Source organism: Astyanax mexicanus, chromosome 3 (assembly GCF_023375975.1).
Source record: "Astyanax mexicanus isolate ESR-SI-001 chromosome 3, AstMex3_surface, whole genome shotgun sequence".
Lineage (NCBI taxonomy): Eukaryota > Metazoa > Chordata > Actinopteri > Characiformes > Acestrorhamphidae > Astyanax > Astyanax mexicanus.
The window spans coordinates 5,867,217-5,894,745 of NC_064410.1; the positions used below are offsets into that span (position 1 = coordinate 5,867,217).

The 27,529-nt window shown below is 38.7% G+C and overlaps 1 protein-coding gene across 2 annotated transcripts in view; it reads right to left on the reverse strand.

Moving 5' to 3' along the window:
* The window catches only part of LOC111191922 (potassium channel subfamily T member 2), a 129,054-nt gene that overhangs the window by 69,226 nt on the left and 32,299 nt on the right, over nt 1-27,529 (reverse strand). For both annotated transcript variants that reach the window (XM_049475752.1, XM_049475751.1), the window contains exons 2-6: nt 18,450-18,529; nt 14,876-14,975; nt 11,207-11,260; nt 6,990-7,038; nt 6,549-6,608 (exon numbers count right to left, since the gene is read on the reverse strand). In XM_049475752.1, the coding sequence (XP_049331709.1) occupies nt 6,549-6,608; nt 6,990-7,038; nt 11,207-11,260; nt 14,876-14,975; nt 18,450-18,529 (343 nt within the window). The remainder of the gene's footprint in view (nt 1-6,548; nt 6,609-6,989; nt 7,039-11,206; nt 11,261-14,875; nt 14,976-18,449; nt 18,530-27,529) is intronic.

Consider the following 27,529-nt stretch of genomic DNA (forward strand, 5'->3'; position numbering starts at 1 on the left):
TGCACAACTACTAACTAATCTGTGTTGTTATAAAGGGAGAGAGAAACAATGAAAGAGAACTTGTTTTCTTTTTTTCTTGGGATGTGTGATAAGGCGCAGTTTAATCTGATAAATTACCCAGATAATGCTAATTAGCACAGCTATGAACAAATGCAGTCTCTGCTGCTCCACGCTGTTTACATGTGCTTTGTGTGCTGCATTCACTGCTCGCAGCTGTGCTACTCCGGTTTAATACACACCTAATAAACACGTAGTAAACAGAGTTGTACTACACAGAGTCAATACAATAAATACAAACAGCAATTTTACAATTCTTTTTTCTTAAAACAACTCCTAATCTCTTTTCCCCATCTGAGTTTAACCCTTGTGTGGTGTTCGGGTCTGTGGGACCCGTTTTCATTTTTCATCAAATGATACTAAAAAAATATTTTCTCTAACTCAAACTCATTGGCATTGGCTCATTTTTTGTGAAAAACATATATCAAAACACATTTTCGATAAACACACACTGTACATCCCCCCAACCCCCCCCACCCCCTTACACATTTATATTACATACAGTATGTTTGGCCAAGGGTTAATAAACATTGCTTCATTTGTAAATTTGAAACTAAACAAATTTTCTACTCATATCTTGAGTTAAATTCATTTTCTTTTACATTTTATTAAAAAACTAATAAAAAAAAGACTATCACTTTTTGAAAGAAATGTAACATAAGAAAGGGAAAGGGCAAATATTGACCATGTAAGCTGTTTATATTGCTTGCAATTAAGGTGAAGCAAGCATGTGTAAAGCATTTTAATGTAAAATTGCTTAATTCTGCTGAATTAAATACAAGTAACAAAGTAAACGAGTAACAAAAATATGAACACCACACAAGGGTTAATAAAGTTATATCTAGTGGAACTGGTTTGGTTTGGCAAATTGGTAAATGTGGTAAATCAGGTGAGCTGCTGACGGAACTGAACATAATATACACATGCTGGCTGAGGAGCATCCAGGAGAAATCTGTAATCTGAAACTATTACACTTTGTTTTTTAGCTTTAGGCTCACAGGATATAACATACTTAGTTAAAAATGAGACTTCCTTTTTACGTTTTACTGTACGCATGTTTATTTGCATCTGTTTAAATACAAATGCGCATGTGGTGCTTTTTTCAGGTTAAAACACTCAACATATTGCTGAGATAAATGAGATTAACTGTTGCACAGTACTGTAAACCTTCGGGACGGTTGTAAAATAGGATAGTCTGGAGCCCTGCATGGAAAATTCTGGATTTTTGGATTTTTTGGAGTTGTAGTCTAAATTCTGACGTTGTGAAAGCGCTAGTCAGTCCTGACCCACGCTAACCCAGACGTGGGCGGAGAAGACTTGTTCATTTCAGCAGAAATCAATGAGGCTCAGGGAGAACAAGAAGACTTAGAGAGGGCGAGAGACATAGAGAGACATAGAGAGAGACAGTGAGAGAGAGGGGCACGCTTGAGGGAAGCAACAGCAGACTCCATTAATCGCGAGGAGAATCTGAGGCCAACTTCAAAGCAGGCGTGAAACTCAAAGGCTGTGAAAGGGAAGAGCCTCTCGCTCCACTCCCCCACTTACTCAGCCAACACAAGAGCTCTCAAAAAACAAAGAACTGATTGGTACACACGTCTCTCTCTCTTTCTCTCTCTCTCTCTCTCTCTCTCTCTTTCTTTCTCATATACCTGCTCTTATCTTCCTTTTCCTTCTCCTCCTCCTCCTCCTCCGCCCTTTCTCTTTGATCCTTCAGCTTCAGCGCTGAAGGGAGTCATGTTTAGCGATCGCACCTGAGCTGAAGTCGCGCCGACAAATACAGCGATACACAGTTTAGCACAGAGAGTTAGAGTTTTTTCTACCCAGTCATTGGGGAACCCACTGACAACAGACTAAATTTTGTTGCCTGAGAGGACCAGGAGACACTGTGCTGTAGTTGTAGTTGTAGCATGATGGCTGGGATAGGGGAGTGGATAACAACACCACCTTGTTTCATGTACTAGACTAGGTTTTGATTCCCTGGAAAGGGAAGAACACCACTCTACATCAATAATAATGGGCTTGAGCAAAACACCTTATACTACATTCGCTTCCTTGTGGATTTAACCTGAAAAAAAAAAGATTTATTTTATTTTAAGTAAGAGAAAACTGTAAAATTTCCAAAATTCCAAAATTTTACACTGTCCTACAGATAGTTAGCAGTTTCTGGTGTAAATCTGTTAATTGTTTTTTTTCTTGAGCTGTGAATTCTTTCTAGTTCCATGTTGAGTCTCTGCCGCTAACCGCAGCAGTATTAGCATTAGCCGCTAACTGAACTAAGCGCTAGTTCTTTCGCCGTTCAGAGATGATTTCAGACTTTCAGAGTTTATGTTCATGTTCAGTTTCCCAGTTCCTAATTCTGGGCTACTTTAAAACACAGTTTAGATGTGCACTTTACAAATTTATGTAACCATACCAGTATTAGCATTAGCCGCTAACTGAACTAAGCGCTAGCTCTTTCACCGTTCAGAGGTGAGTATATTGGACGGTAGTCTGCACGTTTACCGTGTTAAAACAAGCTACGTGGGACGAACCGCTAGCAGATAGTGCCCTGAATTACGAAACACTCAGGGTTCCTAAGTGTAGCTCTGTCAGGCAGCATTTACTAGTGCTATGACATGAATATATATTGCAGTTCAAGTGAGGACTCATAAATAGCTGGTTTGCCCAGTTCACAGCGTCATGTGTACCAAGAATACATCATACAAGGCATTAAGAGAGTCCTTGAGCAAAACACCTAACACTACATTCACTTCCCTGTGGATTTAACCTGAAAAACCTGATGTACGATTTTTTTTAGTAAGAGAAAAATGGCAAATTTCTAAAATTCTACGCTGTCCTACAGATAGTAGTAGATAGTTTCTGGTGTATATCTGTTAACTATGTTTATTGAGCTGTTAATTCCTTCGCATTATATATTTACTCTCTCTACTGCTAACCACAGCAGTCATAGCAATAGCCGCTAACCGAACTACTGTGGATTTAACCTGAAAACCTGATGTCCAATTTATTTTTAGTAAGAGAAAAATTTAATTTTTTTCCTACAGATGTTTATTTGTCAATTATATTTATTGGGCTGTAAATTGATTCCCGTTATGTGTTTAGTCTCTGGCGCTAACCGCAGCAGTATTAGCATTAGCCGCTAACTAAACTAAGCGCTAGCACTTTTACCGTTCAGAGGTGAGTATATCAGAGTGTAGTCTGCGTTTTTATCGTGTTAAAACAAGATTTGTAGGATGAACCGCTAGCTAATAGAGCCCTGGCTTGCCAGAACACTCAGGGTTCCTCAGTTTAGCGCCATCCAGCATCATTTACTAGCGCTAAGTGCTGCTAACCACAGCTAGCACTGCTGCTAATAGTGCTGCTGCTAAGAGCGCTAAAATACTGGAAATCTAAGCTTACTGTTAGTAAACAGAAGCCATTTACTCACCCAAATAAACAGTTTTCAGGAGAGAAATCTGTGTAGATTAACATCCAGCACTCGTTTGAATTTTAAATCATTTTAAAGAATTACAGTTTTGTTCAGTGGCGAGACCTGCTGAATTAGAAGGAAAACATGGCGACACCCTTGTTCCTTACTATTGTCACTTAAAATGCACCTTATAATGTGTTGCGCCTTATGTTTGAAAATAGAGCAGAAAATAGACGTTCAGTAATAGTGCGCCTTATAATCTGGTGTACCTTATAGTCTGTAAAATACGGTATATATGTAATTATTATGATTACTATTATTATTATGTTTTTTTTTGGTGCCCTACATGCAGTGCTCTGGTATAGGTGAGTGGATAACAACACCACTTTCCATGTACTAGACTAGGCTTCGATTTCCTGGACGGAGAAGAAAACACCACTCTACACAAATAAGAGTCCTTGAGCAAAACACTTCGCACATTCGCTTCCCTGTGGATTTAACCTGAAAACCTGATGTATTTTTAAAATACATACAATTTTGCACTGTCCTACAGATACAGGTAGTTTCTGGTGTATATTTGTTAATTATATATTTTTTGAGTGCACTGCATGTTTACCATGTTAAAACAAGAAAAATGGGACAAACCGCTACATGACACTCAGGGTTCCAACAAGCGTAGAACTGTTGGGTGGCATTTACTAGCGATGTAACATGAATATACAGGGGCTGGGCAATACAACTGAAACACCTGGTTTTAGACCACGATAATTGATTGTTCCTCTTGCGTCCACAGTTAATCCTGTTGGATGTGGTTGGTCCTTCTTGGTGGTATGCTGACATTAACCTGGATACCGTGGCTCTTGATGCATCACAAAGACTTGCTGTCTTGGTCACAGATGCTCCAGCAAGACGTGCACCAACAATTTTTTTGAACTCTTTTGAACTCTGGTATGTCACCCATAATGTTGTGTGCATTGCAATATTTGGAGCACAACTGTGCTCTTACCCTGCTAATTGAACCTTCACACTCTTCATGCTCTTACTGGTGCAATAATGTGCAATTAATGAAGATTGGCCACCAGGCTGCTCCAATTTAGCCATGATGAAACCTCCCACACTAAAATAAAGACGTAAAGGTGTTTCAGTTTCATTGTCCAACTCCTGTATAAGCAATACAAGCCATAGACATTACTATAACGTGTGTAACTTTATTCAAATGTAAGCTGAATACTGTAAATGTAAATGTCTAGCTTGGCTATAATTAAGCTGGCTAGCACTCCAACCACTCTCACATCAATTTATGCTGATTCAAATGTTAAGATGTTGAGGTAAGAGAGGTTTTTAAATTATGGCGCCCCAGATTTTCCCCAGCAGGTGAGCAATTGGGGAGGTGGGGAGTCAGAATTGAGGGCTGATGTTTGTGATTGCTCAGGGTCAGAAGTGCTGAGAGCAGGAAAAGACTAAAATATGGACCCCTGTTGACTCTGTTGGCCTGATGATTTTTTTTTTGGCTCCACCAATTTAACAATAACACACTCCAAGGAGCTGGATATGTCAGTGAGTAATCTTCATTTGTAACCACAAATGAAGCAATAATGGCACAGTATGGAAAATGCAAGTAAAAAATGATTGCAGACAGTTTAAAAACCCTAGATATTTCAATGTGGGGGCTGTTTTACAAAACTGTAATTCTTAAAAAAGAAAAAAGTCAGACAAGTCAAATGAGCGCTGGTTGTTAATCTAGACAGATTTATCTCCTGAAAACGGTTTATTTGGGTGAGTAAATCGCTTCCGTTTTGTACAGTAAGCAAAGCTGAAGCATTAGCATTAGAGGCTAACCACTAGCGGTTAGCAGCTAATACTGCCCGACAGCGCTACACTGAGAAAGTGTAATGTGGCTACTTTTCCAAGATGTGGGCATCCAGTCAAATTGACTCAAAGTGAAAGACAAATATTTAAAATTGTGATTGGTCAACCAGTGATTCATGTACTATTATTTTAAGCACATTATATATGTCAATACTCTTGACTTGTATAGAGATCTGATCACATTTTATGACAAATTTAAGCAGAAAACAACTGTAGATTTATCATCAAGGTGTCGGATTGCAATGCAATTCAGAAGAACAATTAACGATTAATGGAGGTTGATGGATGGATGGACGGATGGATGGAAAATCAAGGGAGCAGAGTCTGGAGGAAGAGTGGAGAGACACACAGTCCAAACTGCTTGAGGTCTAGTGTGAAGTTTCCACCAATCAGTGATTTGTGGTTTGGAGAGACATGCTAATCATCTGCTGGTGTTGATCCACTGTGTTTTATTATCAAGTCTAAAGTCAGTGCAGTTTTGTTTTCCCACAAAATCTTACAGCACTTCATGCTTCCCTCTGCATCTGACAACTTTTATGGAGATGCGGATTTCATTTTCCGGCAGGACTTGCCAAAAGTACCAACTAGTCTTATATAATATACAGCTCCGGAACAAAATAAGAAACCACTTAAAAAATGATGAGTTTCTTTGATTTTAACAAATTATAAACCTCTGTTCTATAATCAAGAGGAAGATGGATGATCACAAGCCATCAAACCACCAAACTGAACTGCTTGAATTTTTGCACCAGGAGTAAAGGTTATCCAAAAGCAGTGTGTAAGACTGGTGGAGGAAAACATGATGCCAAGATGCATGAAAACTGTGATTAAAAACCACCAGGGTTATTCCATTAAATATTGATTTCTGAACTCTTAAACTTTATGAATATGAACTTCTTTGTTTTCTTTGCATTATTTGAAGTCTGAAAGCTCTGCATCTTTTTGCTATTTCAGCCATATATTATATATTTTTATTTGAAATTTGGGAGGAATTGTCTGTAGTTTATAGAGTTGAACAACAATGTTCATTTTACTCAAACATAAACCTATAAATAGCAAAATCAGAGAAACTGATTTAAAAACAGAATTGGTCTTTTATTTTTTTCTAGAGCTGTATATGATAGAAGCAAGTGGGTGTGGTCTGGAGTTAGCATTTAAATGCCCAGGAGTAGAGGTGATGCTGTTGTACAGTAAGGTGTGCATTGTAACTCACCTTGTAGCTGAGGTACACCAGCAGCATGGTTTCGGAAAAGCTGATGAAGGCCACAAGCACCTGGCGGGAGAGAAACACAGAGAGAGAGAGAGAGAGAGAGAGAGAGAGAGAGAGAGATGAGAAAGCAGACAGAGGAAGAGTGGGAGGACTTTGTGGGTGGACTTGGGCATAATGCCACTTACTGTGAAAGTGATGTCTAGGCCAAGTGGCCAAACATCAAGCAGACAAAGCGTAAGTGTGTGTGTGTGTGTGTGTGTGTGTGTGTGTGTGTGTGTGTGTCTGAGTGTGTATTGAATGTATTTGGTCTGAATGCTTGTATCTGCCTGTCTGCATCTTTCAGTGATGCCCTGCAAGCTGCCATGTGTGTGTATATATGTGTGTGTGTGTGTGTGTGTGTGTGTGTACGTTTATGTGTGTGTAGAAAAGGTTAATTGTTCTGACCTGAAGTGCCCAAAGCGGCAGGGGTCTGTTCACCCAGATAATGAGGGACCTTGTGGTACAGCGGTCATTATTTTGTGGAAACAGAATGACACACACACATACACACACACACACACACACACACACACACACACAAACACACACACACAGAAAGAGAAAAACAAACATGTCAGATATGCCAGAGCACAGACAAGAACATGAACCTCACAGTTCACAGTTTCCAAACAGAATTAAAGTGATAGTGCAACAAAACCTTATATACACACTTTCCACTGTTACTGTAAATGTAGTCCACCTGCCAATCAGCTTTAGATTTACACTGGAGCTACAAGGCTTATGTAGCTAATATATAATTGAACATAAAGCCACCATTTATCAAGTGAAATAAAGTAAACTATATGGACAAATGTCTTCGCAGGACGTGTCACGATGCGATGTCACTTAAGGCAATTAAAATCAAACACGTCATGTTGCAATATTTTGATTCTTGACACAAGAAGATAGTTCATACACAGCTCTGTCTCTGTATCTGTGTGAGTGACAGGCTGCTGCTGCCTGAGAAGCGTGAGGGGAAGGGGGAGCGCGAGGAGGGGGGAGCAGGAGTAAACACGAGGTATCCGCATGGCCTCAATCCACATGGTTGGGCACGTGCTTGTAAACGCGGGCACGTGTGGAAAGCTGTGCACCTCAGTCCAGCACAGTTTTGCAGGGCGCAGATATTTCTAGTTACAGCTGAATTCACGCTTTTAATCCCAGAAAAAACACTTTTGTTTGGCCTTTAAAAAGACATTTAAATGCATGATTAAAGGGCTGATTACTGTTGTTTTGACGTTTTTCTCGGGTTTTGAGAGCTCAGCGCTGACTCAGCTCTTGATTGGTCCAGACGCATGACGCCCAGACGACACGGGCCCTGCATTGTTTAATATTGCGATATATATCATTGTAAAAATAACATTTGCAATGTAATTTTTTTTTACAATATTGTGCTGGCTGGCCTACACCTGCACATTCATTGTTTCTACCAATATCAATTAATATATTGCTAAAAAAAAGAGTTTATCCTGCTTTTGTTGGAGCAAAAACAAACAAAACTGAAGTAAACAAATTTATCTCCTGAAAACTGTTTATTTGGGTGAGTAAAGTGCTTCCTTTTTTTTTTAAGTAAAAAAAGCTGAAGCATTAGCATTAGAGGCTAACCACTAGCGGTTAGCAGCTAATACTGCCTGACAGTGCTACACTGAGAAAATCCTGAGTGTTCTGGTAAGCCAGGGTGATATTATCTAGTGGTTCATCTTCAGTCTGATATACTCGCCTCTGAGTGGCAAAAGAGCTTAGCGCGATTAGCGGGTAATGCTAATGCTGCTCTAACAGTGCTAGCCAGGGTTAGCAGCAGGCTACAGCCCAATCTTCCCTCTGAACGATGAAAGAGCTAGTGTGCATAGCATCTAATGCTAATGCTGCTCTAACAGTGCTAGCCAGGGTTAGCATCAGGCTACAGCCAAAAAATACACACCTCTGGACAGCCAAAAAGCTAGCGCTTGTACTTTTAATTCACTATTAAATGTGAAATTACATTTTTAAAGGCAGCTGTATCCAAAACTCATCCTGCGTATCGAATTATTTGTTGATTAGCATCGTCATTAATCTGTATTAAATCAAAAGGTGTAATAATTCCACGTTTGAGCGGTAGCACACTTCAGACCGCTGCCTATAAATGATAAATACACTCCTTTTTATATGCTGTTCATTTCTCAGTGCAGCAAGGACGTTTCCCCCTGACGTTCGGCTGATCAAAAGTGAACAGCGGCTTGTTAAGAACAGACTATAATCAGCTCTGCATTAATTTGGCTAAATAAATGAGGCTGGAACAGTGAAGCAAGCCGAAGCTCAGCATGAAGAACAGCTTGAAGGGTTAATGGCTGTGAGAGCACAAACAAACACACGCACACACAGCTGCTTTCTCTTCTCAAACACGAGAAAGCACGAGAGAGAGAGAGAGATCCCTGGCTAAAAATAGCCTTTGGCTATCATATTGGAAGCCCCCGACTCTTTAACCGTGTTCAGTTGTCAATAAATCAATACTACAGTGAAGCAGGAGCAGAGCAGTTTAAAGCCACTGTTTAATTACAGCTTACATTTGCATTAATGCAGTTTGAACTAAATACAGCAGATCTGACATGTTGTGCTGTTGTGCTGGAGCTACAAGGCTAATGTAGGTAGGAAGTAATGAATTCCTGCAGTTGATTTTAGGGGTGGGCGATATGGCTCTAAAATAATATCACGATATTTCAGGGTATTTTTGCGATAACGATAGACTTGGCGATATAGGAAAACAGAAAAATAATTAATTAATTTCAGGAATATAGTATAACAGTATAACAGCATAATCATAACGTGGCAAAAGAAATAATATAGCATAAAATAATATAATTCAGCAAATAATATTGCAGTATATTTAGTGCATGCATTTAAACTGCAAACAATTATTATAAACACTTATACAATAAATACACTTAAAGCTTCACAGTAAATAATAGACTACTTTTAAGACAGAACATCTCTATTATCACGATATGGATTTTTAATATCATGATATTTCTGTGTCACGATATATTGTATACGATATAATATTGCCCACCCCTAGTTGATTTATCCCTTTTTTTTTTCAAACTGCATCAGGTTGTTTCAATCCTGAGTGATATATCTTAATTGATTATGATAATTAAAAGCTTCATGCATTTAAAGTGTAGGCTGCAGCAGAGGTGGACTGTACATCTATAGACTGCTACATTATAGATGGCTGTTACAAACTGAATGACCCTTCTTATATAGCTGAGATGTTCAGCTTAATTCCATCCAATATTTGGCATGCTAAATATCTGATCCTGTCGGCGACTGGGAGTCAATAGCAGAAGCTACCTACAGCCAATGCTATCACATAGAGAGAGAGAGAGAGAGAGAGAGAGAGAACCATGAGACTAACACGCATCTTCTGTACGACCAGAGCCGTTTATAAAGAGTCTGATCACTTCTTGTTCGGAGTATTTGTTTAATTTTAGGAAGTAGAATAACGTGTTTAACAAAAAAAAAAAAAAAAAACATAAAAAAGGAAGCATATCAGCATAACAGAAAACATGACTGATTGACTGGTTGGTGAACTGGTGCTGGAACTTCAGTCCGGCAGAGCACGGAGTTTAAAAAAAGCTTTTAACTGGATTTTTAAACTTAAAAAATTATATCTGCAGTACTTAAAAATTTGAAGTAGTTCTTTGTTAATGACATAACCACATATTTCAGTATAAAAATGATCAGAAATTTATAAACTATAATTTTACTCTGCTGATTCATATGAACTCATGAACTCATTCTGGACTCACTTCAAGTGGGTATTCTCCTCTATGGAGATTCTCTGTATGACATTGTAGGTTCTTGCATTCTTTTATTGTTTAGGGATGGCTTATGAAATAAAAACGCCAATATGAAATGTAAAATATTACACACAGGCTTCCAATGCAATGGAAATAAAAGCAAACTATTACATATTTTATTTAAATTGGATTTATTTGCTATATAGATTTTATAGTAGAATATTAGAGTCTTCTTTTCAGTGCATTACAGAATAAAAACAGCATTCTTTTTCGTTTCTTTTTCCATCACTGGAGATAATTCAGCGCTGAAAGGGTTAAGGTTTGGCTCACATGTGTGTTGATTTGTATAGATGTATGTCACACAGTGTCAGAACCTTAAAGCACTTAAATCACAAGTCAATTAGAGACTTGTTGCCTTGGTTTGAGGCAACTGTGGGATGATTTAAGTGTGGCGTTTGTCGCTAATTGGTGACCATACGTTTTTTTATTACTTGTTAGCCACATTAGCCACCCAGGTCCACTGTATACGTTCTCAGTTGATGGACTACGTTTGCTGTATATAGAATAAGTGTCTATATTAGATGTTTGGTTGAGCTGTAGCTTTAAGCAGGGCGGTCTGAGGCGGTGTGTATGAGACGGTCCTGATGCTGATTTAATGAGGATATATTATTATTGCTGCGTAATGGGCCAGCGCCTGCAGGTCCGGCGGGAGCTCTGGGAGACGGATGGTCCGGATCGATTATGTTCTGTTTTTCCCTCATTAAAGGAACTCTGCTGATCTGTCCGCCATCCCCCTCTGGAACCTGACCAACGTCTCCAGCCGTTTCATTTCAACTCGCAGGTACTTACCAGTCAAAGTGGCTTTTGTTCTGCGCGGAGGCATTCTGCCTGAGACAGCCGGGGCTATGAGGGGAAACACACACACACACACACACACACACACACACAGAGAAGCAAAAATGAAGACAGTACCACTGGCGAGGCTGGCGCTCGATATCGACATCTAAAGACCAATCCATCTTGTCCAGTTCACCCTGTCTGCCTCTGGAGTTCCCTGAGGCCTCCCACCAAACTCTTACACCAAGATTTTCCAATCCCTGCTCAAACTCATCTACAGGGGTTGGACAATGAAACTGAAACACCTGTCATCATTTTACTGTGGGAGGTTTCATCATGGCTAAATTGGATCAGCCTGGTGGCCAATCTTCATAAATTGCACATTATTGCACCAGTAAGAGCAAGAACAAGAGTATGAAGGTTCAATTAGTAGGGTAAGAGCACAGTTTTGCTCCAAATATTGCAATGCTTAAACATTATGGGTGACATACCAGAGTTCAAAAGAGGACAAATTGTTGGTGCACGTCTTGCTGGCGCATCTGTGACCAAGACAGCAAGTCTCTGTGATGCATCAAGAGCCACGGTATCCAGGGTAATGTCAGCATACCACCAAGAAGGACCAACCACATCCAACAGGATTAACTGTGGACACTGTAAGAGGAAGCTGTCTAAAAAAGGGATGTTTGGGTGCTAACTCGGATTGTATCCAAAAAAACATTAAACCACGGCTGATCAAATCAAACTCTCCTGTTTCCACCAGAACTGTCCGTCGCCACAATAAATAAATTATTGTGGTCTAAAACCAGGTGTTTCAGTTTTATTGTCCAACCCCTGCACCAGTCCAACCAGTACCAGAGCTATGCTGTTTTTAATGTAATAAAAACGTAATAGAACTGGAACGCCATTATAAATAATGAGCAGGAGCGTATGATGAAATTTGCACTTGACAGAATTACAGACCCAGACAGTGAGCTGTTTTTAGAGACACTGATCATGGATAAGTAAAAGACAGCGCTGTGTTTTTCTCAAGGCTAAAAAATGCAAGATTCATGGGCCTGTAGGCAACTGGTGCCTAATCAAATCTTCTTAGTTTCTACATCCATTACCCTATTTTCAGCTCCACTGAGCATATAGGAGTACTGCAAAGATTTGGAGACAGAAATATCTTCTAGATATCAGTTCATCTCTTAATTGTACAGGGTGGGCCATTTCCTGTATATGGATACACCTAAATAAAATGGGAATGGTTGATGATATTAACCCTTGTGTGGTGTTCATATTTTTGTTACTCGTTTACTTTGTTACTTGTATTTAATTCAGCAAAATTAAGCAATTTTACATTAAAATGCTTTACACATGCTTGCTCCACCTAAATTGCAAGCAATATAAACACAGCTTACATGGTTAATATTTGCCCTTTACCTTTCTTATGTTACATTTCTTTCAAAAAGTGCTACTCTTTTTTTATTAGTTTGTTAATGAAATGTAAAAGAAAATGAATTAAACTCAAGATATGAGTAGAAAATTTGTTTAGTTTCAAATTTACAAATGAAGCAATGTTTATTAGCCCTTGGCCAATCTTATTGTATGTAATATAAATGTGTGTGTGTGTGTGGGTGGGGGGGGGGTGTACAGTGTGTGTTTATCGAAAATGTGTTTTGATATATGTTTTTCACAAAAAATGAGCCAATGCCAATGAGTTTGAGTTAGAAAAAATGTTTTTTTAGTATCATTTGATGAAAAATGAAAACGGGTCCCACAGACCCGAACACCACACAAGGGTTAACTTCCTGTTTGTGGCACATTAGTACACTGTAAACCCATACGTTGTCTGTTTTACATAAAATTAAATATTTCTAAACAATACTCAACTATTTTGAGTTAGTTGAACATTTGTGAGCACGTATACTGTGCTATTCAAACTGAGATCTTTGAGTTGAACCAACTTATAATAATAACTGAGTTTAGTCTGTGTTGCCATTAACAGCTTCTTTTTCATTGGCTTCTGTCTCAGGCTATTTGCATACTGGGTGTGTCCAACAGTTTCTGACTGACACTCACCATCAGTGTGTAGTGATTCCTCCTGGGCTACCTTAAAAAATAAATCAACTTCCCTTTAGTTGTAATAACTTGATGTTTTAATTTGTGCTAACTCAAGTTTTCATTCCTCATTACTTAACTTTTTTAAGGCAACCGATTTCCTCCATTTTTTTAGTAAAAATCAAAGAAAATCTCAATAAGTTTGTTGTGTCACATGACTGTCTTCCCATTGAAAAAACTAAATTTGGATCCAAAATGGCCGACTCCAAAATGGTCATCACCCATCTTGAAAAGTTTCCCCCCTTCCCATATACTAATGTGCCACAAAACATTTTGTTTAGTTGTCTTCATACAAATGTCCCACCCTGTATAACTACAGATATACATTTTAATATACATCAGGGCTGCCCAAATATACCCTGTATAGTATTGTATTTTATACTTATTTTTGAAATTAATGTATTTCTCTTTTTTCCCAATTTCTGCCAATTTAACCAGGCAAATTGTCCCAACCATTTAGCTGCTACTTAGCTGTAAATCCCGATCACTAATGATGCCACAAAAATAAGAAGGGGGAAACTAACACATGCCTCATCTGATACATGTGAACTTAGGGCTCCATCAGCTGATGGCAAGCTGCATGACCGGGATTCGAACCAGCAATCAATTTCCCAATCATAGTAGCATAGCATTAGACTGCTGGGCCCCCCTGTATTTTACACATTTTAAGTAAAAGTAAAAGAATTAAGTAAAAGTAAATGTTATTTTCTCTACACGTTTGAAATGGGGGTCACTGTTTTCTTTCTGTAGGACAAACCTTCAATTTCTGAAACTGTTTGGGTCGGCCATTCTCTGTTCCTCACTCCCAACAGGGGTCTGGCTTCCTATTTTCACTACACTCTGCCCTCTCCTCGCCTTCTGTCTGACTTTCTCACTCCTGATCACACACACAATCATTCACAGCAGGACCTGTCTCACTGCGTCTGCTAAAGTTCTCTCAGCACCAACTTGTGGTACAAACTATACTATACAGATTATTATTTAAAATGTTCTCTTAATTTAGCTAGGCTAATTGTCCCACTCAGCCAGCTGTATATCCCTCATTACTAGTTACTGTTGGAGGAAAGCTCAGCGACTCGGTTCTGATACATCAGCTCACAGACACCTTGTGCTGATCGACATCACCCTAAAAGTACTGAGGGGAAATTGCGGCATCTACACACCCAGAGAGAGCAAGTCCAATTGTGCTCTCTCAGGGCTCTGGTAGCTAAAGGCAAGCTGCACGATCGGGATTCGAACCAGCAATCCACTGATCATTCAAGGGTTCATGGGTATAAAATCATTCATGGAATGAAATGGATGGTTTTGAGCAGGGAAACCACCTTAGATGTTATTTGGGGTGCTTGAACAAATTAAGATCTTCACATATTCCCAAATTCTTGGTAATTTTGGTCAAACATAATGCAGCCTGTGTATCACATCACTACTGAAAAAAGCTGAAATGTTGATCTTTTGTCTCATATTCATCTGTTTTAATGTCACGCTGCTTCACTTAACACCTTATAACACCTTATAACACCAACTTATAACCTGTGTTATAACAGGTGTGGGTGTTTTTATTTTGAATTTTGAATCTCTCACCAGTCTCTCTGTTCGTGCGGGTCGTCCAGTAGTACTCGGACGATGTACAGCAGACAGCTCACCACCTTCAGGAAGAAGTTGAAGAGGCGCACTCTCAAACCTGCAGTGATCAGACAGATTAGATCAGCATTAAAGCAGACTGGGAAATCAGCAGATTGAGGGACATTCCAGGATTTTGGTATTTGGCATTTCCTGTCCCACCACTTAAATTTCAAATGTACATTTCCAAAATATCTAAATTACTATTTTTTGTGAAAAATGTACTTGTTATAAGACAAACTGTAAAATTTGGTGGAAAAATAAGCTCCTTAGATATTATTCAAAAGACCGAATACCTTTGGACCACCTCAAAAAATGGCTGTTTTCTCTTGTCCCACACATTGGGTGACCAACTCCTTTGGCAAATTTAACAATTAAAATAAGCTCTAAATAAATGACTTCCTCTTGTATATTGTTGATATGCATCTCCTTTACTTATGAAAACAACTTCTTTGGTCTACATTGTTTTGCATGTTACAGTTTTTATGCTATTATTAAGTTGTGTCCCACAACATGCGCTCAACCCTGTTACCATAAGGTATTTTACCTGGCAGAGAAAAATATTTAGAGTTAAACATATTTGTCTACTGGCACAAAGGAAGTGACATCACAAGGACATTTTCTGCCCACATGGCAAGACCAAGAGTAAGAGCTCTAACAATTTTCAAGTTTTTTTTCCAAATATGTTTTTGTCCAAGTTGTGTGTGTCCCTCAGTGAACTCAACCCTGTTACTCATATTGTAAGACTAATAATGAGTAGAGTCTAAATTTACTTTATATATTTATATAACCTTGTTTGTCCTTGAGTTTGTATACATAGCTAAATTAGCAGTTAGCACAGTTAGCATCTGTTCCTGGGGTAAACCACAACTTAGCCTAGATTTGCAACCCTGTTACTCGCAACCCTGTTACTGTAAGTTACCAAATATATTGCATAATCTAATTAAAAAAACTGCTTTGATACCTGATCTTGACGAATCAAACGTTTTGATTTTGAGTCTATTACCTGTATTTAATAAATATATGACTAAAAATGATCAAATTGAAGATCACATTTTCAGAAGTGACCACCCCTGAAATGTACCAAAATCCTGGAATGTTTTAATTAGGGCGGCACGATATATCGTTTTATCATTATCGCAATGTGCGCAGGCGCAATAGTCACATCACAGGACGTGCGATGTCACTGACCACACATAGAAAAAAAAAATTTATAAGAAAACAAACACTACAGAAAGACACAGCAGTTGGGACATGGAAGGCACGGACCACACTGATCACACACACAACGGAAAAAATAAAAAATAAAAACATCACCAAAAGAAGCATTTTCCACAATATGGCATCAGCCAGAGTGACCAACCCACAGCCCACACACACAAAACCGAAAAAAAAAAAACACCACCAATAACAGTAAGTAGCAACTTTCAGGGCATGACATCAGCCTCAACGACGACCACATATAACCCACACTGCCCACAACACACATCACACCCAAAAAACAAAAAAACACCATACAGATATAAAAGCACAAGTTGACGCACCACCACCAAAAGAAGCAACGGCTATGGGGAACCATAGCAACCACCACGGCAGTCATACCATCCACCACATCAACCAGTCATGACCACCACTAACGTCACAGCATTGACCACTGCAGTGTGTTACTCACACTGACCACCAGGGCGTGGAAAAAGAACAGGGGATGAAAACAGAATATATAAGAACTTTACTATTATAATCTTCTGTAATATTAGTTTTGGGTTATTCCAAACACTGTATATAAGCGTAGACTTAAGCGTAGTTTCTCTCAAGAGTGAAACCACTACAGGTCTAGCGCCCCTGCTGGCTGGTTGCAGTATTATTTGTGCACCACCCATCTACCTAATACATACTAGTTTAAACTTTATTTCAGTAATTCAGTTCAAAATGTGAAAATCATATATTATATAGATGTATTAAACACACAGAGTGATCTATTTTAAGCATTTATCTCTTTTATTGTTGATGATTATGGCGTACAGCCAATGAAAACCCACAAATAAGTGTCTAAAAAATGTAAAATATTATATAGGACAAACTGGTACTTTTGGCAGTGTGCCAAGTCCTGCTGGAAAATGAAATTCACACCTCCATAAAAGTTGTCAGTAGCAGAGGGAAACATGAAGTGCTGTAAGATTTTGTGGGAAAACAAAACTGCACTGACTTTAGACTTGATAATAAAACACAGTGGATCAACACCAGCAGATGACAGACATGTCTCTCCAAACCATCACTGATCATCAGTAAATTTTACATTTCATTTGTAAATCAAGGGAGCAGAGTCTGGAGGAAGAGTGGAGATATATACAGTCCAAACTGCTTGAGGTCTAGTGTGAAGTTTCTACAATCAGTGATGGTTTGGAGAAACATGTCATCTGCTGGTGTTGATTCACTGTGTTCTATCAAGTCCAAAGTCATTGCAATGTTTTCCCACAAAATCTTACAGATTTCATTTTCCAGCAGAACTTGGCACACTGCCCACAATGCCAAAAGTACCAATTAGTCTTATATAATATTCTAATTTTCTGAGACACTGATTTTTGGGTTTTCATTGGCTGCAAGCCATAATCATCAACAATAAAAAAGAAAAATAAAACACTTAAAATAGATCACTATGTGTGTAACACATTTATATAAAATATAAGTTTCACATTTTGGATTGGATTATTGAAACAAAGTGTATGTCACTTGCCTTTCCCTTTAAGAGGCAGGTGAGCTCTGACTTTGGCACTTTCATATCTTAACAGCGCTGGGCTTTTGTGCGTCTCAGCAGAGGACACTATTTTAATGATGTGGGCACAAGTTGTGAAAACAGACTGTTTAAAGGGTGTAAGAAAGCAATGAGCATCATGACAAGCCTTGTGCAGATTGTACGATAGGGCCCTTAATGTTAGTACAAACTGGGCAACCAGTGGAAAAATCTTGCTTCTTGCAATTTCTTTTTTTTTTAGGTAAAAACTCAATGAAGGCTGTCTGAGACACTTCTTCTTCTACTTCTAGTGAAAGAGTGAGGGTCTATGAAATTAGTAAGCAAGTCTGGTCCCTCCTCTATTCTACTTTTCTCTATTCTGATTACAAATTTAAGAAAATGTTAATGGATTATGGCTATTTTGGCTTTATTTCTATAGAAGAGAAGAAAATGGAACCACGCCATCCATGCTTATATATATATACAGAACTACAGTCACTGTTTTTGTTTTAACAAATCTCTAACTAGGAATCAGTTAGAATGAAAGAAATAAGCTGTTAAAAATGTAATAATAAGTATATAATGTTTATTAAATGCTTAAATGAAATGGCATAGTAATAATGAGGTTATCATCATTGATCAAATAGTGTTCAAACAGAAATCTAATTCTGGAAATTCCTGTTTTTTAATATTTTGACTATTTTCTGTGAACAAAACGGCTGTTTTCTTTCCCTGGCAACAGTTTCCACTTTCTGGTGGCCACCACAACCTTCACCACAGCGTCCGCCAGCAGGAAGAACTCACTGGATCTTTGGTTTTTGATGAAGAACAGCTTTAGGCGTTCCTTGAATGTGTTCTCGTTCACATAGAACTCTACCTGCACTCTGGAGAACAGCCCCCCATGGAGGAGAGAAAGAGAAAATGATAGAGATAGAGAGAGAGAGAGAAACAAAGGATGGTGTGAAAGGATGATGAAATACAAGAAAGGAAAGAAAAAGGAGAGAAAGTGTCAGAGTTAGTGAGGTATAGTTATTATGGCAACATGGAAAAGAGTAAATTGGTCTAGAAATAGCAGGTTACAGTGTGTGTGTGTCTGCGTGTGTGTGTGTGCGTGTGTATTAAAGGCTAATGGCCTTGAGAGGAAATGGTCTTTGGCACAGACAGCAGCTGCTGGCCTCGTTATCTCATTCCATTAAATGTAGCGCAACAAATGATAACTCCACTTCTGATGCTCGTGCACCAAGGCCACGTTCACATTAGCTCCAGCCTCACTGCTCACTTCAGCGTCGCCGCTCTACATCTGCATCTGATCTCAATCTGACTGATCCAGATCACTCAGTGGTGTGAACAGACCTGCGTGACCTCAGACACAGCAGCGTGTTCTCATATTAGCATCATTAGCGGAGGCATGAGTGTGTGTACATGCTCTTCCTAATTGGATTATTGCAGATTGAAGATGAGATCAGATCTACACAGTTTACCAGAATTCGGGTAATCAGATGATGGGAAAACATGATGAGTTTATATGAGTCAGGCAATAATCAATAATCATATTGATGGCTTTCCAACCAGCCAATAAACTCACAGAATAAGATGTGACATAAACATCATGAAAAAAAAAACTTTTCACATATATTTTTTGACATAGATTACCCACCAAAAGTTTAAACACATATCTTCTCATCGTTCAATGTGTTTTATTTACTTTCATGATTTTATACATCGTAAAACAGCTCTGGAAAAAAGCCGTTTCTAATTTTCTGCAAATAAATGCTCTATTGTCCGTAGTGACAATATTTTTATTTAGAATATGGAAGAAATGTTGTCCGTAGGTTATAGAATAAAACAACAATGTTTATTTTACTCAAATATATATATGTTCATATATATATATTTTACCAGTTGAAGTATAGCATTATAAAGGTGAATTTTCAGTGAGTTTTCAAGTTTCTCCAGCACCAAGACTGGAGCAGTATTAGCATTAGCTGCTAACCACACTAAGCACTAGCTCTTTCACTGTTCAGAGGCGCAAGTATACTAAACTGTAGTCTGTGTGTTTGCCGTGTTAAAACAAGCTACGTGGGACGAACCGCTAGATGCTAGCGCAGGGTTCCTTGCGGTACATGTTCACTAGCACTTTTCTTCAAAGCATATTGGCGTGCTGGATCTCTTGGCTCATTGTGTGGGCGTGTCCATGACACTTTTCATTCAATTGAAGCTACAGAAGTAGGCAATCAAACTTGAATATTTTAAGTAAGATATTTACGTTCCTCTAGCGCTACAGTTAGCGGCTAATGCTAATGCTGCTGCACCAAGCCCTAATGCTGGAAAAACATTGAAAACTTACCCTTTGGAAGCGCTTTACTTAGCACTTGTTTGACTTTAAAAGAAAATGTTTTTTAAGAATTACAGTTTTGTTTACTTAGGCGCTTCCCCCAGCTTCACCATTAGAAGGAAAACATTTCGACACCCTTGCTCACTTCAATCTAGGCATCCTTACTGGTGTCGCTTATATTCTGCGCCTTATGTATGAAAATAGACCAAAAAATGTACGTTGTTTTTATTAAATTCATGTAGTCTGATCTGGGCATAAGAAAACCCACAGAGCACAGCAGCACTCTCTGGTAAGATTTAAGAATAATTACAAAAAATAATTACAAATGTTGCTATTACAGTATCATAAGCTATAATATGTCGCTCCTATAAGGTATCATTACATCATTATGTAAACCAGCAAAAAAGCATTGTTTTTTCCCCCCACACAATTCCACCTTAAAAGCATGAGGTATATCATAAGCTGAAATAACAGGGTGGTAAAAACACTTGTTATGACACCTCTATTAAGCCTTTTAGCCCCAAGTCACTTTTGATTTATACAAAAAAAAATAAATAACTTAAATGCTTACTAAATGTATCCGATGGGTCCTTTAAGCCCAGGGGCCTTGAACACTCTGATGCTGATTGCCGGCTGTCAGATGCTGTTAAGCTTTTATTTGTAACATCATTTAATGAATTTATCACGCCAGCTGACCCTGGAATACGCTTAACTCATTACGGCCTGTATGTAAACTCATACTACAACCCTATGCTCATTCTGTTCATGACTGCATCGCTGCTTTACTGTCATAATTAACATTAATATTAACAGTGTCATGGAACTTAAAATAGAACCCTGTGGGACTCCACAAGATCACAGTATCTGCTAAATCAAACTGCTACCAAATGCTACCAAAGGGGTTAAAGATAAATCCAATTTAAGTTGTTTGATTTAAGCAGCACTATGGACGAATTGGTATTATTTGCTACATTTTTGGACTATAATTCACTTTTACACCACTAATGTAAATACAAATCACACATGCATTTGTTGCTTACTAGGGCTGTCGACGTAATCAAGAATATCAAGGGCTCTGAGTGGTCCAGCATTTCAAAGCCATTATGATTGTAAGATCGTTGGTTCGAATCCCAGTCATGCAGCTTGCCATCAGCTACCAGAGCCCTGAGAGAGTACAATGGCCTTTCAATTGCTCTTTCTCTGGGTGGGAAGATGGCGCTCTTTCTCCTCATCACTCCTAGGGTGATGTCGATCAGCACAAGACGTCTGTGAGCTGATGTATGGGAACCAAGTCACTGCGCTTTCCTCCGAGCGCACTGTGATGCTAATCTATCAGAATTTATATATTAGGTTTTGGCTCAAAAAGTTATTCATTTCTTCTGTTGTGATGATTTTTGTAAAATAGTGTAATAATAATATTTACATGGATATTTATATTTATTACTTAATAAGTAATAACACTTGACCAATAAAAAACATGACGTCCATTACTCCGCCCCCATGTTTCCAATACCTTGTGTAGTGTGTTTCATTACACATTAACAATGCGTCAACTGCAATTTATAGTTGCCGATGTCGATTATCTCGACTAATCGTTTTAGCCCTACAGTAAAGGTCTGTAGACTTGTTTATCTCTGCGTTTCTACAAAGAGAGGATATTTATGACCTGAAAATCTACAAAAGAATCACAAACACACACTCAGACACACAAGCTCACACTGCTACAGCAACAGGCACATTTTGAATTCTGAGAAACTCCCTTTTGATCAGTTTCCTGGCGGTTCCCCGGCGCTCGTAAGAGACGTTAGAGCAGAAGGACAGAGATGAAAACAGGACGAGTCTAATCAGCACTTTCCCTTCTGTCTGATCCCCACAGCTAAAGCCCATCTCCATACACTGCTGTGTAATTGGACCTGGGCTTCATATTTTACTTCATAAAGCCTCTGCAGGGAGCAAAGAGAGATAGAGAGAAAGAGAGAGAGAGAGAGAGAGAGAGAGAGAGAGAAAGAGAGAGAGATACAAGAGACATGGGGTATCTGATGACTCAGCCACGGGTCAGAAGGCTAGGGAGGAAACATAAACCCAGTATAATGAAAATGTCTCTCTTTCTCTGTCTATATTTATCATCTTTTCTCCACTTCTCTCTCTCTCTCTCTCTGTTTTGCTCTCCTTCCATTTCTCCTCACTTCTCTCTTTAAATTCTTCCTGTTTTCTCCTCTCTCTCTTCCTCCCTGTCTCTCCTGTTCTCTCCATTTAGCTCCAATAACGTAGGGAGATAACTCGCTGCTAACGTTACTTTGTTAGCTAGCCCTCCGCTAACCTTAGTTCTCTCCACGGTAATGTAGCTAACTCGTCGTTAATGTTATTATGTTAGCATGTTAGCTAGCTCACCGCTAACGTGACTATACTATGTTAGCTAGCTCTCTACTAGCCTTAGTTCTCTTCCCAAATTATGGGGGGAGATAACTCACTGCTAACGTTACTTTGTTAGCTAGCTCTCCGCTAACGTTAGCATGCAGGATATGCAGGAACCCTGCTCTCCTTTCCTCCCTTTTTCTCTCTCTATCTCTCTCCACCTTTATTCCATCCTCTTTATCTCCCCCTCCACCTATATTCCTCCCTCTCTCTCTCCTTTCTCTATTCTCCCTGTTTTTCTCTTCTCTTCCTCCTGTCTTTTTTCTCTCTTGTTCTCTCCATCATCTCTTTTCCTCCCTCTTTCTCTCTCTCTATTTCTCTCCACCCTTATCCCTCCCTCTCACTCCATCTATCCCCACTTCTCTCCATTCTTCCTGTTTTCTCCTCTCATATGCCCTCTCTCTCTTTTTTCTCTCCATCATTCTCTCTTTTTCTCCCTCTTTCTATCTCTCTCCACCTCTAGTGTTCCCTCTCACTCTTCTTTCTCCATTGTCCCTGTTTTTCTCTTCTCTTCTTCTCTGTTTCTCATTCGCTTCATCTTTGTCTTAACTCCCCTCTCTCCCTCCATCTCTCCCTACCTCTCTTTCTCCTTGTTATTCTCTACTCCTTTCCTCCGTCTATCATGTTCTCTCAATTATCTCTCTCTTCCTTTATCTTTCTCACTCTCTCTCACTCTATCTCTTACTCTTCCCAATTCTCCTCTCTTTTCCTTCCATTCACTTCTCTCATTCTTCTTGTTTTCTCCTCTTTCATCCTCAATCTCTTTCTCTCTTGTTGTCTCAATCATTTCTCTCTTCCTCTCCCTTTCTCCTGTCTCTATATTTCTCTTTTCACTTCTCTCCCTTTTTATCTGTTTCTCTTGCTCTCTATTTCACTATACCTCCCTCTCTCTCCATCGACACCTCTTTCTATCTCTCCACTTCTCTTTCTTTCTCACTGTTTCTCTCTCTTTCCCTGTCCCCTTCTTTTCTCTCACTCCTTTTCTCCCCCTCTCTCCAAATTTCTCTCCACCTCTATCTCTCCTGTTTTCTCTCTATTTCATTCCACCTCTCTTACCTTGACACCCTCTTTTCTTTCTATCTATCTATCTATCTGTCTATCTATCTATCTATCTATCTATCTATCTATCTATCTATCTATCTATCTATCTATCTATCTATCTATCTATCTATCTATCTATCTTTTTGTTTCTCTCAGCAGCAGTGTTGAGTATCTCAGGCTGGTGGGGGTCTATCAGTTGTGACCCATGAGGTGGTCAGTCTTCATGAGTCCTTCCTGCCCCCTACAAGCTCCCTCATGCACACATGGCATACATGGTGTGTTGCTATGGCGACAGGGAGAACCACTTCCTCGCTTGCTCAGGCACACACACACACACACACACACACACACACACACACTTAGTGAGTGAGGTACGCTCTGATACAGGCAGGAATCACTGCGGTAATCACAGGGTAATTCTGTTCATTTGGAAACAGACTGTAACTGAATATAGGAGGTGGAGAACACTAGGGGGCGCTCTGTACGATAAACGATACAGCAGTTCTTTACATAAACACTTGGTTATGGTATAGGGAAATCCCAAAAATGTAACTGACTCAAGTAACAGATTAGCATATCTTAAATATATACAGTTGTGGTCAAAAGTTTACATACACTTGTAAAAAAACATAATGTTATGGCTGTCTTGAGTTTTCAATAAGTTCTACAACTCTTATTTTTCTGTGATAGAGTGATCGGAACACATACATGTTTGTCACAAAAAACAGTCATAAAATTTGGTTCTTTCATAAATTTATTATGGGTCTGCTGAAAATGTCACCAAATCTGCTGGGTCAAAAATATACATACAGCAACATTAGTATTTGGTTACATGTCCCTTGGCCATTTTCACGGCAACTAGGCGCTTTTGGTAGCCATCCACAAGCTCCTGGCAAGCTTCAGGTCGAATGTTTGACCACTCTTCTTGACAGAATTGGTGCAGTTCAGCTAAATGTGATGGTTTTCTTGCATGAACCCGTTTCTTTAGCACTGTCCACATGTTCTCAATGGGGTTTAAGTCAGGACTTTGGGAAGGCCATTCTAGCCTGGTTTAGCCATTCCTTTACCACTTTTGATGTGTGTTTTGGGTCATTGTCTTGTTGGAACACCCAACTGCGCCCAAGACCCAACCTTCGGGCTGATGGTTTTAAGTTTTCCTGCAGAATTTGGAGGTAATCCTCCTTCTTCATTATCCCATTTACTTTCTGCAAAGAACCAGTTCCACTGGCAGCAAAACATCCCCAGAGCATAATACTACCACCGCCATGCTTGACAGTAGGCATGGTGTTCCTGGGATTAAAGGCCTCACCTTTTCTCCTCCAAACATATTGCTGGGTGTTGTGGCCAAACAGCTCAATTTTTGTTTCGTCTGACCAGAGAACTTTCCTCCAGAAGGTTTTATCTTTGTCCATGTGATCAGCAGCAAACTTCAGCCGAGTCTTAAGGTGCCTTTTCTGGAGCAAGGGCTTCTTTCTTGCACGGCAGCCTCTCAGTCCATGGCGATGTAAAACACGCTTGACTGTGGAGACTGACACCTGTGTTCCATCAGCTTCCAAATCCTTGCAGACCTGCTTCTTGGTGATTCTTGGTTGACTCTTGACCATCCTGACCAATCTCCTCTCGGCAGCATGTGATAGCTTGCGTTTTCTTCCTGATCGTGGCAGTGACACAACTGTTCCATGCACTTTATACTTGCGTATAATTGTCTGCACAGTTGGTCTTGGGACCTGTAGCTGCTTTGAAATGGCTCCAAGTGACTTCCCTGACTTGTTCAAGTCAATAATTCGCTTTTTCAGATCCACACTGAGTTCCTTTGACTTTCCCATTGTAGCTTTTGTAGCTGAGTCTAATCACTGGGTCAAATGAGCCCTATTTAAATGGGCTCATGAGAAGTCAACAGCTGTAGTCAATCAGAATCACTTACAAGAAGTGAAGAGGCCATGACATGAAGCTAATTTGATTGACACAACTCGCTACATCACCAAAATTGACAAATTTTGTTGCTGTATGTATATTTTTGACCCAGCAGATTTGGTGACATTTTCAGCAGACCCATAATAAATTTATGAAAGAACCAAATTTTATGACTGTTTTTTGTGACAAACATGTATGTGTTCCGATCACTCTATCACAGAAAAATAAGAGTTGTAGAACTTATTGAAAACTCAAGACAGCCATAACATTATGTTTTTTTTACAAGTGTATGTAAACTTTTGACCACAACTGTATATACTAAATATTTAGATGTTCCTAAAAAACAATTTTGATTAAAGTATGTATAGAAAAAGTTACAGTATGTATTTTTAAGCATCATAATAAGTTTTCTTTCCGTTTCTTATAATAATGCATCTTATTTTAAGTTTTGCAAAATGTACCTAATTTAAACCCTGTAATGCTGTATTTTCCACCCCTGTCAAAAGAAATTGTTTCATATTTCTGACACTATTAATTATAGTTACAGAGTTAAATGTAGTCACAGGTTTGAATATATTGCCAGAGTGGTATGTAGTGACAGGGTTGAATATACTTACAGAGTTGAATATATTTACAGAGTTGAATGTAGTGACAGTTTAAAAAAATATTTACAGAGTTGAATGTAGTGACAGAGTTTAATATATTTACAGAGTTGAATGTAGTGACAGGTTAAAAAAATATTTACAGAGTTGAATGTAGTGACAGTTTAAAAAAATATTTACAGAGTTGAATGTAGTGACAGAGTTTAATATATTTACAGAGTTGAATGTAGTGACAGGTTAAAAAAATATTTACAGAGTTGAATGTAGTGACAGTTTAAAAAAATATTTACAGAGTTGAATGTAGTGACAGGGTTGAATATATTCACAGAGTTTAATATATTTACAGAGTTGAATGTAGTGACAGGGTTGAATATATTCACAGAGTTTAATATATTTACAGAGTTGAATGTAGTGACAGGTTAAAAAAATATTTACAGAGTTGAATGTAGTGACAGGGTTGAATATATTTACAGAGCTGAATATATTTACAGAGTTGAATGTAGTGACAGGGTTGAATATATTTACAGAGCTGAATATATTTACAGAGTTGAATGTAGTGACAGGTTAAAAAATATTTACAGAGTTGAATGTAGTGACAGGGTTGAATATATTTACAGAGTTGAACGTAAGAGCAGAGTTGAATGTAGTGAAAGGGTTGAATATATTTACAGAGTTGAACGTAAGAGCAGAGTTGAATGTAGTGAAAGGGTTGAATGTATTTACAGAGATGAATTTAGTAACTGGGTTGAATATATCTACAGGGTTGAATATATTTACAGGATTGAATATGTTTAAAGGGTTTTATTTCATTCATTTACAATGAAGAGTTCATTGTAGTAACAGGGTTGAATGTGAAGTTACAGGGTTGAATATATCTACAGGGTTGAATATATTTACAGGGTTTTATTTTATTCATTTACAATAAAGAGTTTATTGTAGTAACTGGGTTGAATGTAAAGATATGGGGTTGAATATATTTACAGGGTTTTGTTTTATTAATCTACAATGAAGAGTTCATTGTAGTACCTGGGTTGAATGTGAAGTTATGGGGTTCAATATATTTACAGGGTTGAATATGTTTACAGGGTTTTATTTTATACATTTACAACGAAGGGTTCCTTGTAGTAACAGGGTTAAATGTGAAGTTAAAGGGTTGAAGTGTTGTTACAGAATATAATGTTGATGTAAATATATGAGACTGTATAAATATATATTTTTTGCGTATATATGTGAGGTAAGGGTGAAATTGTGTAAATGGTGTAGACAGTAACAGTGGTGTAACTCTTTAGGTGTCGTTGCTGCTGATGTTCTGCTTTGTTTCAATGGGTTAAGTGAACCACTATCACTTGTGTTGTGAAGAAGCGCTCGGCTGCACACAGGTATCCCAGCCATTAACCTCAAATCGCTGCAGCTTCATCATTACAATGCTAATTTATCTGTGGCTAATTAGCGGTGAGGCGTAATTGTTCTTGGTCAGAGAGCACGGGCGGTGTTAAAACCGCTGAATAAACCTTTTAATTAGGCACAAGGATCCCGCGGCTGAAGCGGCCCGATAGTCGGTCCGCTAATTGCAAATC